Source organism: Euprymna scolopes, chromosome 28, assembly GCF_053919585.1.
Source record: "Euprymna scolopes isolate OS-2025 chromosome 28, ASM5391958v1, whole genome shotgun sequence".
NCBI classification, from domain to species: domain Eukaryota; kingdom Metazoa; phylum Mollusca; class Cephalopoda; order Sepiida; family Sepiolidae; genus Euprymna; species Euprymna scolopes.
In genome coordinates, this window is record NC_136509.1 from 57,249,262 (window position 1) to 57,263,778 (window position 14,517).

At 30.0% G+C, this 14,517-nt stretch overlaps 1 protein-coding gene across 5 annotated transcripts in view; it reads right to left on the reverse strand.

Annotated features, from left to right (window-relative positions):
* Positions 1-14,517, reverse strand: part of LOC145249653 (inter-alpha-trypsin inhibitor heavy chain H1-like) — a 362,855-nt gene that overhangs the window by 207,867 nt on the left and 140,471 nt on the right. For all 5 annotated transcript variants that reach the window (XM_080111426.1, XM_080111425.1, XM_080111424.1 and 2 more), the window contains one exon: positions 2,318-2,472. In XM_080111426.1, the coding sequence (XP_079967552.1) occupies positions 2,318-2,472 (155 nt within the window). The remainder of the gene's footprint in view (positions 1-2,317; positions 2,473-14,517) is intronic.

Below are 14,517 nucleotides of genomic sequence, written 5' to 3' on the forward strand. Positions count from 1 at the left end.
GTTAACACCCACTTCTCCAAAATAATATATTACATCTTTAATAAAAACACTATAAAACTCAGTTATAGTTGCAGTGATAACATAGAAAGAATAATTAAAAAACATAATAATAGAATACTTAATATTAACAACAATAATTGCAATAATATCAGTAATATAAAAAAATTGCAACTGCACAAATAAATCAGATTGTCCACTCCAACAATGCCTACAGACTATCGCTCCCATAGTAAACTTAAATGATAAAACATACTTCACCGGACTTGCTGGAACCGTCTCTAAAGACCATTTAAGAGTCCACAAATGTTTCTTCAATAATCCCAACCACCTCAACTATCCTCATTAACTACCCAGTACTGATTCAAAATAATCTCACACCCACCATTAAATGGGAAATTTAAAATAATAATAATAATAATAATAATAATAATAATAATAATAATAATAATAATAATAATATCTATAAATCTTTATATTCAACCTGCTTCCTTTGTTTACATGAAAAAATTTTAATTACTAACTTTAAAGATAGAGATAAATTATTAAACATTAGAAATGAAACGTCAATTGTTTGTAGACATTACAACCCCCACCTTCTTAGCAACTTCACACCATACTGAAGTTCATATGACACAAACGCCCCAACCTAAACACTCTTAACACGATTACATTACCCATCGAAACTCACAACTATTACATTAAACACTATTTTACTTTATTGCTGTTCAAGCAGATTACCTTAATTTTTAATTATCTATTTTACTCCTTCGAGATTATCTCATGCTCCTTATATACCTTCAATTATTACACTTTTTATTAACTGAAAAATTCTTTGAAATGTAATTACGGTCAACCTTCAAATCCCCCATCTTCTCCTATATCTATATTCTCCACTAATAATTTCAAACATATTTATGCGTAATATTCTCCATTAATAACTCCAACCCTTTAAAAGTAAAATTACTAAACCTATGCAGTTTAAAGTTTAAATGTCTGAAACTACTACAAAATCTCACTTTCCTAGAAATGTCACACCCTTCAAAATTCATCCACTAATCTTTTTTTAACACTTCCCTGTAATCTAACCCCCTTATTTCCAACGATTTTCACAGCCGCATAATTCTAAACTAACTCAACACTGCTTTAAAGCACCTACGTTATTTTTCCAAACAACTCATTTATTCATATTTTATTTATTTTTATTTATTTCCGTTTCTTCCCTAAACTCGACTCCAATTCTAAAATCTACCCAGCAGAATCTAAAACTGATTTCCTACTCAAAGATATTTTATATAGGCTATATTGGACGCATCTGTTTACCCATTGAACTAGACGCGTCTTAGCTCTTTCTGTCTACCCCCACACCACCGTTGTCGTAGATGATTGCTAACTTTTTAACTCCGTTCCCGTTCTGAGACACGTGCAGGTCATTATCCATAACCCAACAAACTTTTTTTCACACGCTCAGTTATCTATTTCCCTTCTTTCTTTTCTTTTCTTCTTCTTGTCCCCTTTTTTCTTTTCTTGTCTTATCTTTAGAATTTTACAAATTTTTCATTCAATTTTTTTTTATTTTTCCCCATTTTTTTACTTTTGCTCTTTCTCTCCCTTACTTCCATTCTCTTGGGTTTTAATATCCATATGTAATCTCAAAAACATATCTTTCCCTTTTATTTTTATTTTCACTTGAATCATCTGGCGATATGAACAGATGTATCCTGTCCATTGAAACAATTTGTTAATACACTTGAGGTTGTAATAAATAAAAACATATTTGGTTCTAATAACGTATTGAACACTCTTTATCCTTGCTTTTTACCACATATACTCTCTCTCTCTCATATATATATGTGTGTGTGTGTGTGTGTGTGTGTGTGTGTGTGTGTGTGTGTGTGTGTGTGTGTGTGTGTGTGTGTGTGTGTGTGTTGGTGTTTCACTCGATACGTGCTACTAGTACTATCTAATCCAGTAATGGCTTCTGTAACGTTAGGTTATCGATAACTAAACCAGGACTTCTACCTAGGTTTGACAAATGAAACCACTTGAACAGTCGACAGTCATCTCGTCATACCCTATCTAATGCCTGTAGTATCTCATGTGCAAAACATCTAATAAATTGAAGTTTCGGCTGCTGCAGATGAGAACTGTCTCAAATTTCCTATCGCCATGGAATTTCACTCGCAGAAATGTTGCTAGATATATGTACCACCAGCGATACTCTAAATTAACTTGATTCGTCTGAGAAGAATCTGAGAATTTAGAACTGTAAACGTATTAAAAAGATTTATGGAAAAATACAAGAGTTCTAAGTACTTACTAGAATATCGCCATGGCTATTTGCAGGTCGTTTGAGATTGTATTGGACGCGAAAAACGCGAGAAAAAACATTGCGTAATTTCCCCAACTTCTTTGTGTAATTCACTTGAATATAATTGGGTCTTCTCCAATATGTTTTGGGATATGTTTCGTGACCTGAAGAAGACAAAACTTTCGTGAGAACCATTTTAGTAAAATCCACTGAAAAAATACTGCATGCGTAAAGTGCTTTCGTGTTTTACCGACAATTACAACAATAGATACACAAATACACACAAACAATTTGACTACCGTATTTGTATAAAACCTTTTATCCAGAACAAGTATTTCAAGCACTACACTGTTGTAACTTTCACGAGAACGAAATTGAAAAGTATGAATGGTATTTACTTTAAAACAAAATTTGTCAATCATCTTAGTTTCTTAAAAATATAATTTTAATTTATTATTATTATTGAACTGAGCCAAACGAAATATCTGCAAAGAGTCTTAAACAGATTTGGAATGAACAATTTTAATCCAAAGGCTATACCATGCAATCTAAGTACGGATTCAGATTCAAAAGAATTGCCAAATAACGGATTATACAGAAAAATTATTTTAATTTACACAATAATCTTAGTAATGTTATGTAATTACTAAGTTATCACAACATTTGTTTATTCTAATAAACCGATTTTAAATCTAAATAATTTGAAATACATTAAAGGAAACTTAGATTATTAATAAACTCTTATGAAATTGAAAAACAATTTGAATTGGTTTTGTGATTTTGATAAAAAGTATTTTGGGATATTGTTGCCACTTCAATAATTTTAAAATCACGGATACAAATAAAGTTCAAATATAAATACTTGTAAAAATAAACTGGAAATTCTAATATACTGCTACTTTTAATCTTTCATTCGATGAATAAAAAATTAGGTATTTTTGATTCATACGGAACATGCACTCGTTCGTACAGAATATACAAATGCATAAGAATATGCGTTTATATGCTTTCATGATGACCCTCTCACGGCAACTACGACTACACGTACTTTTTGTTTATTTCGATAGTTTTCCATTACTATCGCTTTAAAAACATTTTGTATCCACCTGCATAAATATATACATATATTTTAGAAATAAATTCCCAACAAAATGTTAGTCATATATAGTGTTCTTGAAACCAACTTGCGAATTGAAAAGGCACGCGTATGCAGCTCCCAAAACAAGGAATGTTTGCATTTGATTTGTTACTGGCCAGTCATTGTGAATTCCACACATAATAGCGCCATGAACAAGTTTCAGTTCGAAGATCGATATTTATTAGTTGAACTAGTTTAACAAATTGCGATCGCTGCATTATGTAATTAGTGGAGAAAATGGATGAGTATTTGTCTGAGATAACTATTTCAAAGTTACTTCGACAGCATCCTCAACTATTTCAAAGTTACTTCGACAGCATCCCAAACTATTTCAAAGTTACTTCGACAGCATCCCAAACTATTTCAAAGTTACTTCGACAGCATCCCAAACTATTTCAAAGTTACTTCGACAGCATCCCAAACTATTTCAAAGTTACTTCGACAGCATCCCAAACTATTTCAAAGGAATCATAAACCTGATTCTGTTTCACTGACAAAATTAGATCGTTTCCCGACAATAAAATGATATACAACGTTGCACCAGAAAAAGTTACAGTGAGATTCGAAACTGGGTCCCCAGGGGTCGGGCTTTACCAAATCCGCTGCTAATAGTAGAAAAAATTAAATGAAAACCATTTCTCGGTGATTTTGTGCGCAATGTCGGCTCAGTGTTCGAAACCTATGTATAGATAATCAATATTTACATTATTTCAATTGTTTTTCTCAAATCTCTTACCCGAGAAAAATAAACACGTGCGCAAGTAACTCTTGCGGATAACAAATATGGAATATAGTATAATCACTGATATTTTCTTGATATTTTATTAATATTGTAAAACGAAAATTACTGGATTTAATAGATATAAATTTATTGGCCCGTCTCGCTATCCCATTTATTTGAAATTCTCAGGTTTAGGTCTAGACGATCATGTCATTATGAAACAGATCTTTTTATTTATTCAAGGCTGTGTCGAGAGTCTCCTACACGACCTGAACCCTTTTCTTTCAATCCAAAATTATGTATTGCCCATCATCCAAAATAATTCTGTCATTTATAAATTTCTTTGTCAGTTTGAATGCATCTTTTGTGCTATTTGCATACTCAAAATTTCAGCTACATCTGGAAATTTAAAGACGTATGAATCTGCTATTGGTATGCTACTTGCCAAAGCATATTAAAACTAAGTTAAATTAATATTATTATTAATGACAATAAAATTTCTACCTCACTTTGTTAACATAGACGCTATATGCTCATCCGTTTCTTTTTTACATGTTATATATTCTACTGATTTGAGTTGAACAGTCTGGGGCTTTTGTCTGTATTTTTGTATAGTTTCGAATCTACATGGTTACATGATAGTATGCAAAATTACTCTATTGATTTATATTATTTTGTTTTAAAAATAAATTGTATATTTTGTTGCTTGTTTCTATGTATTATACATGGGATTCTTATAGCTCTCATATTTTCCCATCCGTTTTGTTTATACGCAGATAAATTACTTACCCCATAGAACGCACATCGTTAAACTGTATAATTATTTATATGGATTTGTTAATCTGACAGATTAGTAAGTTTGATTATATAATTGTACATCTTTAAATTAGACATAACTATAACCTGATAAAATAGCTAGTTATATGTGTAGGTTATATTTCAGTATTATAGTTAAGATTCTTGTAATAATCAAGTTCAATTGATAAGATTTAATTTATTCTTATAATTATTATATTATTAAGGGGATTTTATTTTTCAATAAACTTATTTTATTTATATATATTCTATTTTTAATTTTCAAAATTTAATAGTTAATTGTAACTTTCATTCTAATCTTATCTTTATTCTATTTGGATCATGTTGTATTATTATGGCTACTATTTAAGAAAAATAATACTACAGTTATTATTATTATTATTAGTAGTAGTAGTAGTAGTAGTAGTAGTAGTAGTATCATTCTTGTTAGCTTTAATATTAATTTTATTATTATTTTATTATATAGCAAGCTAAGCTAGCTAATAGTATAGTTCGTATATTATAAAAGAAACTATTCTTCTCCCGCGTATGCATTAAGTGAATGTCTTTATTACGAGAAAATGATATGTCGCTTCAACGTTGTTTTCGATTGTCCGAAAAAAAATCATAATCTCCAACTTTACTCCCACCCATAAAATGCCAGTAGGCAGTACATACTCTTCCTCTCTCCACCATACAACAACTGATGTCCAGCCCAATTTTTTAGAGTTGAAAATTCTTAAATTAAAAAATACTGTTTGCATATGCAATTCATTTGAATTCAATCACGTGACTCTTTGGAGTCGAAGATCCTTTTCGTATATGTGAATATGTAAAAGGCAGACATTTATTTATTTTTTTCTATCTTCACAATTATGCCGATGCAGTTAAATGGGCTGGTAAACAGCAAAAAAAAAAAAAAAAAAAAAAAAAGAAATGAATAAATAAAATAAATAAATAAAATAAACAAAAGTTCAGCTAGAATTCGTCACTGTCAACTTTCTCTCTCACTTTCCAGCACGCGTTCTCCTCCTGCAGTGGGCGGTGTGATCTCGTGCGATTCCACGAAAATACACCTTATAAATCCACGGCCGCCATCTTTAATCTCTCTCTCTCTCTCTCTCTCTCTCTTTCAGATCCCACCTGAAGGTAAGTCGTATAACCGCATAATGCACACACACGTGGGCGCTTTCTTACATTCAACTCTACACTACCCCCTGGGTCTCCAGTTCAAACGTGTGGCATTGTGGTCGTTTGTTGCAGGCACTCCTACGAAGAGGGATTGGCTGGACTACTTCATCTTCATTGGAGCTCTCAGAAGATGCGTTTGAACTATTGGCATCAGCGTTAGGGTTTGCAGTCATACCATCAAGCTGGACTTCATCTTCATTGGAGCTCTCAGAAGGGGTGTTGGAACCATTAGCATCAGCGTTGGGGTTCGCAGTCATACCATCACGGGGAATAGGTTGGATCCAAAGGTCATCGTTGGATTATTCACCATTACCGCTATTCGCCAACTGATCGTATTTAGGACAGGTCGGATATTCTTCACATGGCGTGGTGTACCATTGACTAGCACGGCCTGCTTATTGATGATGCCAGTGATTCATCCTCTTTGAAAGCTGGTGGTGCATTAATTATTGGGGGGGGGGGCTTCACCCAGACAGTGTCCCCTAACTCATACGGCCCTAGAGTTCTCTGCTGATCAGGCAGACGGGTATCAATATCCTTGATGGATCGCATTCGATAGCAATGGATCGCATTGGTGGGGGAGCTTGAAACAGTCAAGGCATCCTTTGGTGTTGCATTCTATCTATAGACTGCCTCTGCGATCGTGCATTGTTTTCTTGTCGTGATCCTCTTCACGCTTCGCGACATTGCTCTGCTATGCCATTGCTACTGGCACATACGCACATTGGTGTCTAAGCTGGATCTCTCACTCATCTACGAAATGCCTGAATTCCCCACTGCAGAAGGCCGTGTCGTTGTCCGTGAGGATCCCTTTCATAAAATATGGACTCCCATTTACGGATGACACTGGAAGAATCCTGTCATTAATTGGCGCCAGATCACAAACCTTGTCGGTCCACAATCGATCAGAGTAAGGAAGTGCTGGCTGCTATAGTTGGTTATGTTAGGTTTGAATTGAATGTTTTCACTCCGAATGGAGGGGCCTTTCAGAAATTCTCAATTATTTCACACACAATGCGAATAATTTTACTTTAAACGTTTTATAAATTTCATTTTTTAAGTAGGAAAATGAACTGTTAAAACACTAGTTTTAAATCTATCTATCTATCATATATATATATATATATATATATATATATATATATATATATATATATATATATTAAGTAATGTGATTTATAATTTAAAAGTTTTAAAATTTTTAAAATTTAAAAATCAAAATTTAAAATTTAATTAAATTAAAAATAAGTTTCATAAGAAGGAACAACAACAAAGTCAATTATCTGTACGATCGTTTCGGAAATCCGTGCTTTTTATTTGTGGTATACATGAAGTCACGTAGAATAATTATACATAGTTTTTTTGGTAAGCACGGTCTCCTCATCAGCAAATTTAGGAGGATTTCTATTGAATTGAAAAGACACCAAAAATAAACCTAGCATTAAAAGTAAGGCAGATGAATCTGAAAAATTGAAGTAAAAGGTTTGGATATAAAATTTATAAGAAAATTAATAAGGAAATTGGTATAGGTTAGAGATAGAAATGAGTAGAAAAAATATATATATTTTTGAATTTACATAATAAATTTGATTTAAAAATATATAGATATATAATTACCTTTTGGTTTTTCTTTTTTTGAAATCAGGAACTGTATTTAAAGTAGTCATTTAGATGTTTGCTATAGCTTTTTATTTTATTGAATGATGAATTTTAAAAGGGCGACGCTCGTGCAGTAAATTGTTTCCGTTAGCGTATTTTGATTTAGAGACGCTACAGTTAATATCTATAGAGAGAGAGTTTTTTTTTTTTTTTTTTGCAAGTTTTTAAGGGGAGATAATTGTCATGGCTTTATTTATTATTTGATTTACGAGTCTAAGGGCGGTAATTGGTTTAACTTAATTTATTAAAAAAAAAAAAAAAAAAAAAAAAAAAAATCTATTTTTATTAATGAGTAATTTTTAATGATTTAAGGTGGTTTATATTTATTAAATTTAAACCAACGTTTATGATTACACGATAGAAGCTCGTGTCTTGAATTTACTAGTTTGGTTGTGCTTTTTATATCTTCATATTTTAAAATTTTTAGGGTTTCTTTTGTACATAATGTACAAAATTTATCTCCTGGTTTATATGATTTGCAAGTCTCAATTATTTGCCATTTTAAGTTGAAAGAAATATTGCTATTTTTTAGTTGCCAAATATAGTTGGATAGAGTAGTTTGGTTTGATAGAGAGTTATTTTTAAAAGAATGTTTGTGCGTTGAAATTCTATGTTTTATTGGGCCAGATGTGGAACCAATATATATTACCTCTTGATTATTATGATTATTTTCCGTTAGGTCTATTGTTGGATTATAATGTGGTGGGTTGGTTAATAATTGATCGGTAGATTGATTTAAGTTGGTGTTATTATTTAATCTGGTAGTTGAGTTATGGCTGTTGATAGGTTCTTGTATATTTGGAGTTTTTGATACTGTGCAGCTATAGATAACATTTTTAATTTTACATGAGCCTTGTAGGGGACATTTATTTTTTCTTCTACAGTTACAGTCCGATGTATTTTGTATAGTTGCATTTTGTAGTTTATTAATTTTATTATTATTAGAGCTAATTATTTTCTGATGAAGGTTAGGCATAGTAGAGTAAGAGACTTTAATTGTGTTCTTATTGAAAATCTTATTATATCTATGGGGGGCTTTAAAGTTCTTATCTAATATTTTAAAAAATTCTCTAGCTATGTTTGTTTCTAGGTTTTTGGAATACGGGGGGTTGAACCATAGGATCTCCTTGTGTCTATTCTTACGTTTGCGGGTTTTAGTTTGTTGTTTATTTATATTATTATCTAATATTTGTAGTTTGGTTTTATCTTTTTTTGTCTCCTGGTTATTTTTCTTAACTCGTATACGGGAAGACATTGCCATATTATATGTTATTACGCTCTTAATAGGTTTATTTTTAATGCAGTTTATGTTTCTATCATTTTCATTTATGAATTTAATTTGTGAATTATATCCAGAGTTTTTAAGGGCTTCATTATAGTATTTTTCATTTTTGGTAAATATTGATTTAGTAGAAGACAGTCTAGAAATTCTTAGAGCGATATTGGGAACTATTGATTTTAATATTGATTTAGGGTGGTTTGATTGATTGTGGACATATAGAAGTGATTGGTTAGGTTTATGGTATGGTTCAAAGGTAGAATTTTCAAGATTTAAGGTTATGTCTAAGAAATTAACAATTTTTTTATTAGGGTCGATTTTTATACTAAGTCCATAATTTTTAAATAATTTATGTAGAGCTTTAATTGCATTTTCATAATTTTTATTAGTAGAATTCGTTATGAAAAGTGCATCATCTCTATATAGCCCTCCTTCAAGTTTGAATTGTTTATGGAGTATACAATGTATTTCATTTAAAAGGAAAAGGCCAACTAGATCAGTGACCTGAGTCGAGTCCGTCGATCCCATTAAAATGTTGAAGTGGTTAGGGGTATTTTTCCTGGTCCAATATTTATTATCAAATGTTATTAAAGACTGTCTAGCTATAAGTATTAGTTTAGTTTCGTCTTGAGTTATATTAGTTAATTTTCGTGCCATTAATAGAGATTTATTAAGTAGGATAGGTGATATAGATTGGTAATATGATTCAATGTCAAAAGAAAGAAATTTAATATTATTTTTATTTTGAATATTAGAAAACCAGTCGATTACTTGGTTTGAAGATTGCCATAGTGGGTATTTTATTATGGATTTAATTTTGGGGATAATTCTATCTAATATGTTTTTACTAACCAGTCCTATATCTGATTTCGAGGGGCAAATGAGTCTAATAGTAGGGTTGATATTGAAGCTGTGTTTGTGGTCTTTTAAAGTAAATCTCGGGGTACCTGGTACTGTTATTTCTGTGTATTTATCTATTTTAAGTTTAGTTAAAATGTTTTTTGCATCATTATTTATTTTATTTAGTGCTGATTTATTAGTAGTTTTATAATTTTTATTAAGTTCTTTATATATTAGATTTTTATATTGTATATAGTCCATTGTGTAGAAATTTCCAGTTTTATCTGCCGGTACTATGAGTTTATTTTGGTGGCTTGTAGAAATAGATTTTGAAAATTTATTTATTTTTTTAAGTGTTGGAGTGATATATTTTTTATTTTTCTTAAATTTAATATTTTTAATCAGGTTGATTAAGTCATTTTCAAAATTTTCAGTGTCTATGTTTCTCTTAGGGTTTTTGTATGTTTTTAGTCTGTAGTATTTCGCTGCTTTTCTTTCTTCATTGTCTTGTCTGAGGATGGTTTCTTTTATTTCTCCAGGTTGGTGGTGTATTGGTTCTGTGGTTTCACTTTGGTAATTATCAAAATGGTAGGCTTTCCATCTCAAGTTCCTTATAAATGTATTTATACTTGTTAAAAATTTTAAAACATTTAAATTATAAATCACATTACTTAATATTGAATTAGCTCTAGGACATTTAACTATCGAGCTTATTATATATCTAAATTACAACGAGCATTTCCTGTATTTTAATTAAACTAGTAATTTCACTATTACATTAAAATACACTTAGCTCTTTAGACTATTATTCTAATCTCCTTTAAATTATCAGCTCCCTATAACAGGTTGAGTTTATATACGTAATTGTAGATATGTTTCATAAGAAGGACATACAATTATCAACTAAATGCATCCCCATACCCCCTAAAGACACCTTTATAACCAGCTTAATTACAAGTATAAATACATTTATAAGGAACTTGAGATGGAAAGCCTACCATTTTGATAATTACCAAAGTGAAACCACAGAACCAATACACCACCAACCTGGAGAAATAAAAGAAACCATCCTCAGACAAGACAATGAAGAAAGAAAAGCAGCGAAATACTACAGACTAAAAACATACAAAAACCCTAAGAGAAACATAGACACTGAAAATTTTGAAAATGACTTAATCAACCTGATTAAAAATATTAAATTTAAGAAAAATAAAAAATATATCACTCCAACACTTAAAAAAATAAATAAATTTTCAAAATCTATTTCTACAAGCCACCAAAATAAACTCATAGTACCGGCAGATAAAACTGGAAATTTCTACACAATGGACTATATACAATATAAAAATCTAATATATAAAGAACTTAATAAAAATTATAAAACTACTAATAAATCAGCACTAAATAAAATAAATAATGATGCAAAAAACATTTTAACTAAACTTAAAATAGATAAATACACAGAAATAACAGTACCAGGTACCCCGAGATTTACTTTAAAAGACCACAAACACAGCTTCAATATCAACCCTACTATTAGACTCATTTGCCCCTCGAAATCAGATATAGGACTGGTTAGTAAAAACATATTAGATAGAATTATCCCCAAAATTAAATCCATAATAAAATACCCACTATGGCAATCTTCAAACCAAGTAATCGACTGGTTTTCTAATATTCAAAATAAAAATAATATTAAATTTCTTTCTTTTGACATTGAATCATATTACCAATCTATATCACCTATCCTACTTAATAAATCTCTATTAATGGCACGAAAATTAACTAATATAACTCAAGACGAAACTAAACTAATACTTATAGCTAGACAGTCTTTAATAACATTTGATAATAAATATTGGACCAGGAAAAATACCCCTAACCACTTCAACATTTTAATGGGATCGACGGACTCGACTCAGGTCACTGATCTAGTTGGCCTTTTCCTTTTAAATGAAATACATTGTATACTCCATAAACAATTCAAACTTGAAGGAGGGCTATATAGAGATGATGCACTTTTCATAACGAATTCTACTAATAAAAATTATGAAAATGCAATTAAAGCTCTACATAAATTATTTAAAAATTATGGACTTAGTATAAAAATCGACCCTAATAAAAAAATTGTTAATTTCTTAGACATAACCTTAAATCTTGAAAATTCTACCTTTGAACCATACCATAAACCTAACCAATCACTTCTATATGTCCACAATCAATCAAACCACCCTAAATCAATATTAAAATCAATAGTTCCCAATATCGCTCTAAGAATTTCTAGACTGTCTTCTACTAAATCAATATTTACCAAAAATGAAAAATACTATAATGAAGCCCTTAAAAACTCTGGATATAATTCACAAATTAAATTCATAAATGAAAATGATAGAAACATAAACTGCATTAAAAATAAACCTATTAAGAGCGTAATAACATATAATATGGCAATGTCTTCCCGTATACGAGTTAAGAAAAATAACCAGGAGACAAAAAAAGATAAAACCAAACTACAAATATTAGATAATAATATAAATAAACAACAAACTAAAACCCGCAAACGTAAGAATAGACACAAGGAGATCCTATGGTTCAACCCCCCGTATTCCAAAAACCTAGAAACAAACATAGCTAGAGAATTTTTTAAAATATTAGATAAGAACTTTAAAGCCCCCCATAGATATAATAAGATTTTCAATAAGAACACAATTAAAGTCTCTTACTCTACTATGCCTAACCTTCATCAGAAAATAATTAGCTCTAATAATAATAAAATTAATAAACTACAAAATGCAACTATACAAAATACATCGGACTGTAACTGTAGAAGAAAAAATAAATGTCCCCTACAAGGCTCATGTAAAATTAAAAATGTTATCTATAGCTGCACAGTATCAAAAACTCCAAATATACAAGAACCTATCAACAGCCATAACTCAACTACCAGATTAAATAATAACACCAACTTAAATCAATCTACCGATCAATTATTAACCAACCCACCACATTATAATCCAACAATAGACCTAACGGAAAATAATCATAATAATCAAGAGGTAATATATATTGGTTCCACATCTGGCCCAATAAAACATAGAATTTCAACGCACAAACATTCTTTTAAAAATAACTCTCTATCAAACCAAACTACTCTATCCAACTATATTTGGCAACTAAAAAATAGCAATATTTCTTTCAACTTAAAATGGCAAATAATTGAGACTTGCAAATCATATAAACCAGGAGATAAATTTTGTACATTATGTACAAAAGAAACCCTAAAAATTTTAAAATATGAAGATATAAAAAGCACAACCAAACTAGTAAATTCAAGACACGAGCTTCTATCGTGTAATCATAAACGTTGGTTTAAATTTAATAAATATAAACCACCTTAAATCATTAAAAATTACTCATTAATAAAAATAGATTTTTTTTTTTTTTTTTTTTTTTTTTAATAAATTAAGTTAAACCAATTACCGCCCTTAGACTCGTAAATCAAATAATAAATAAAGCCATGACAATTATCTCCCCTTAAAAACTTGCAAAAAAAAAAAAAAAAAAACTCTCTCTCTATAGATATTAACTGTAGCGTCTCTAAATCAAAATACGCTAACGGAAACAATTTACTGCACGAGCGTCGCCCTTTTAAAATTCATCATTCAATAAAATAAAAAGCTATAGCAAACATCTAAATGACTACTTTAAATACAGTTCCTGATTTCCAAAAAAGAAAAACCAAAAGGTAATTATATATCTATATATTTTTAAATCAAATTTATTATGTAAATTCAAAAATATATATTTTTTTTCTACTCATTTCTATCTCTAACCTATACCAATTTCCTTATTAATTTTCTTATAAATTTTATATCCAAACCTTTTACTTCAATTTTTCAGATTCATCTGCCTTACTTTTAATGCTAGGTTTATTTTTGGTGTCTTTTCAATTCAATAGAAATCCTCCTAAATTTGCTGATGAGGAGACCGTGCTTACCAAAAAAACTATGTATAATTATTCTACGTGACTTCATGTATACCACAAATAAAAAGCACGGATTTCCGAAACGATCGTACAGATAATTGACTTTGTTGTTGTTCCTTCTTATGAAACTGATTTTTAATTTAATTAAATTTTAAATTTTGATTTTTAAATTTTAAAAATTTTAAAACTTTTAAATTATAAATCACATTACTTAATATTGAATTAGCTCTAGGACATTTAACTATCGAGCTTATTATATATCTAAATTACAACGAGCATTTCCTGTATTTTAATTAAACTAGTAATTTCACTATTACATTAAAATACACTTAGCTCTTTAGACTATTATTCTAATCTCCTTTAAATTATATATATATATATATATATATATATATATATATATAAGTGAACGTGTGTGTGTCTGTGTGTGTACATTTTCTTACGCAATAACTCTGTCAATTTTCAGTCTACAGACGCGAAATTTGATATACATTTGAGAAAATCTTTGTAATCCGTTTTCGGCCAGAAAGTTGGCTGTTAAGGAGTCAAAGTTCAACGATTTGACCTTTGAGAACTCTACCAAACTCCTCCGACAATTGGA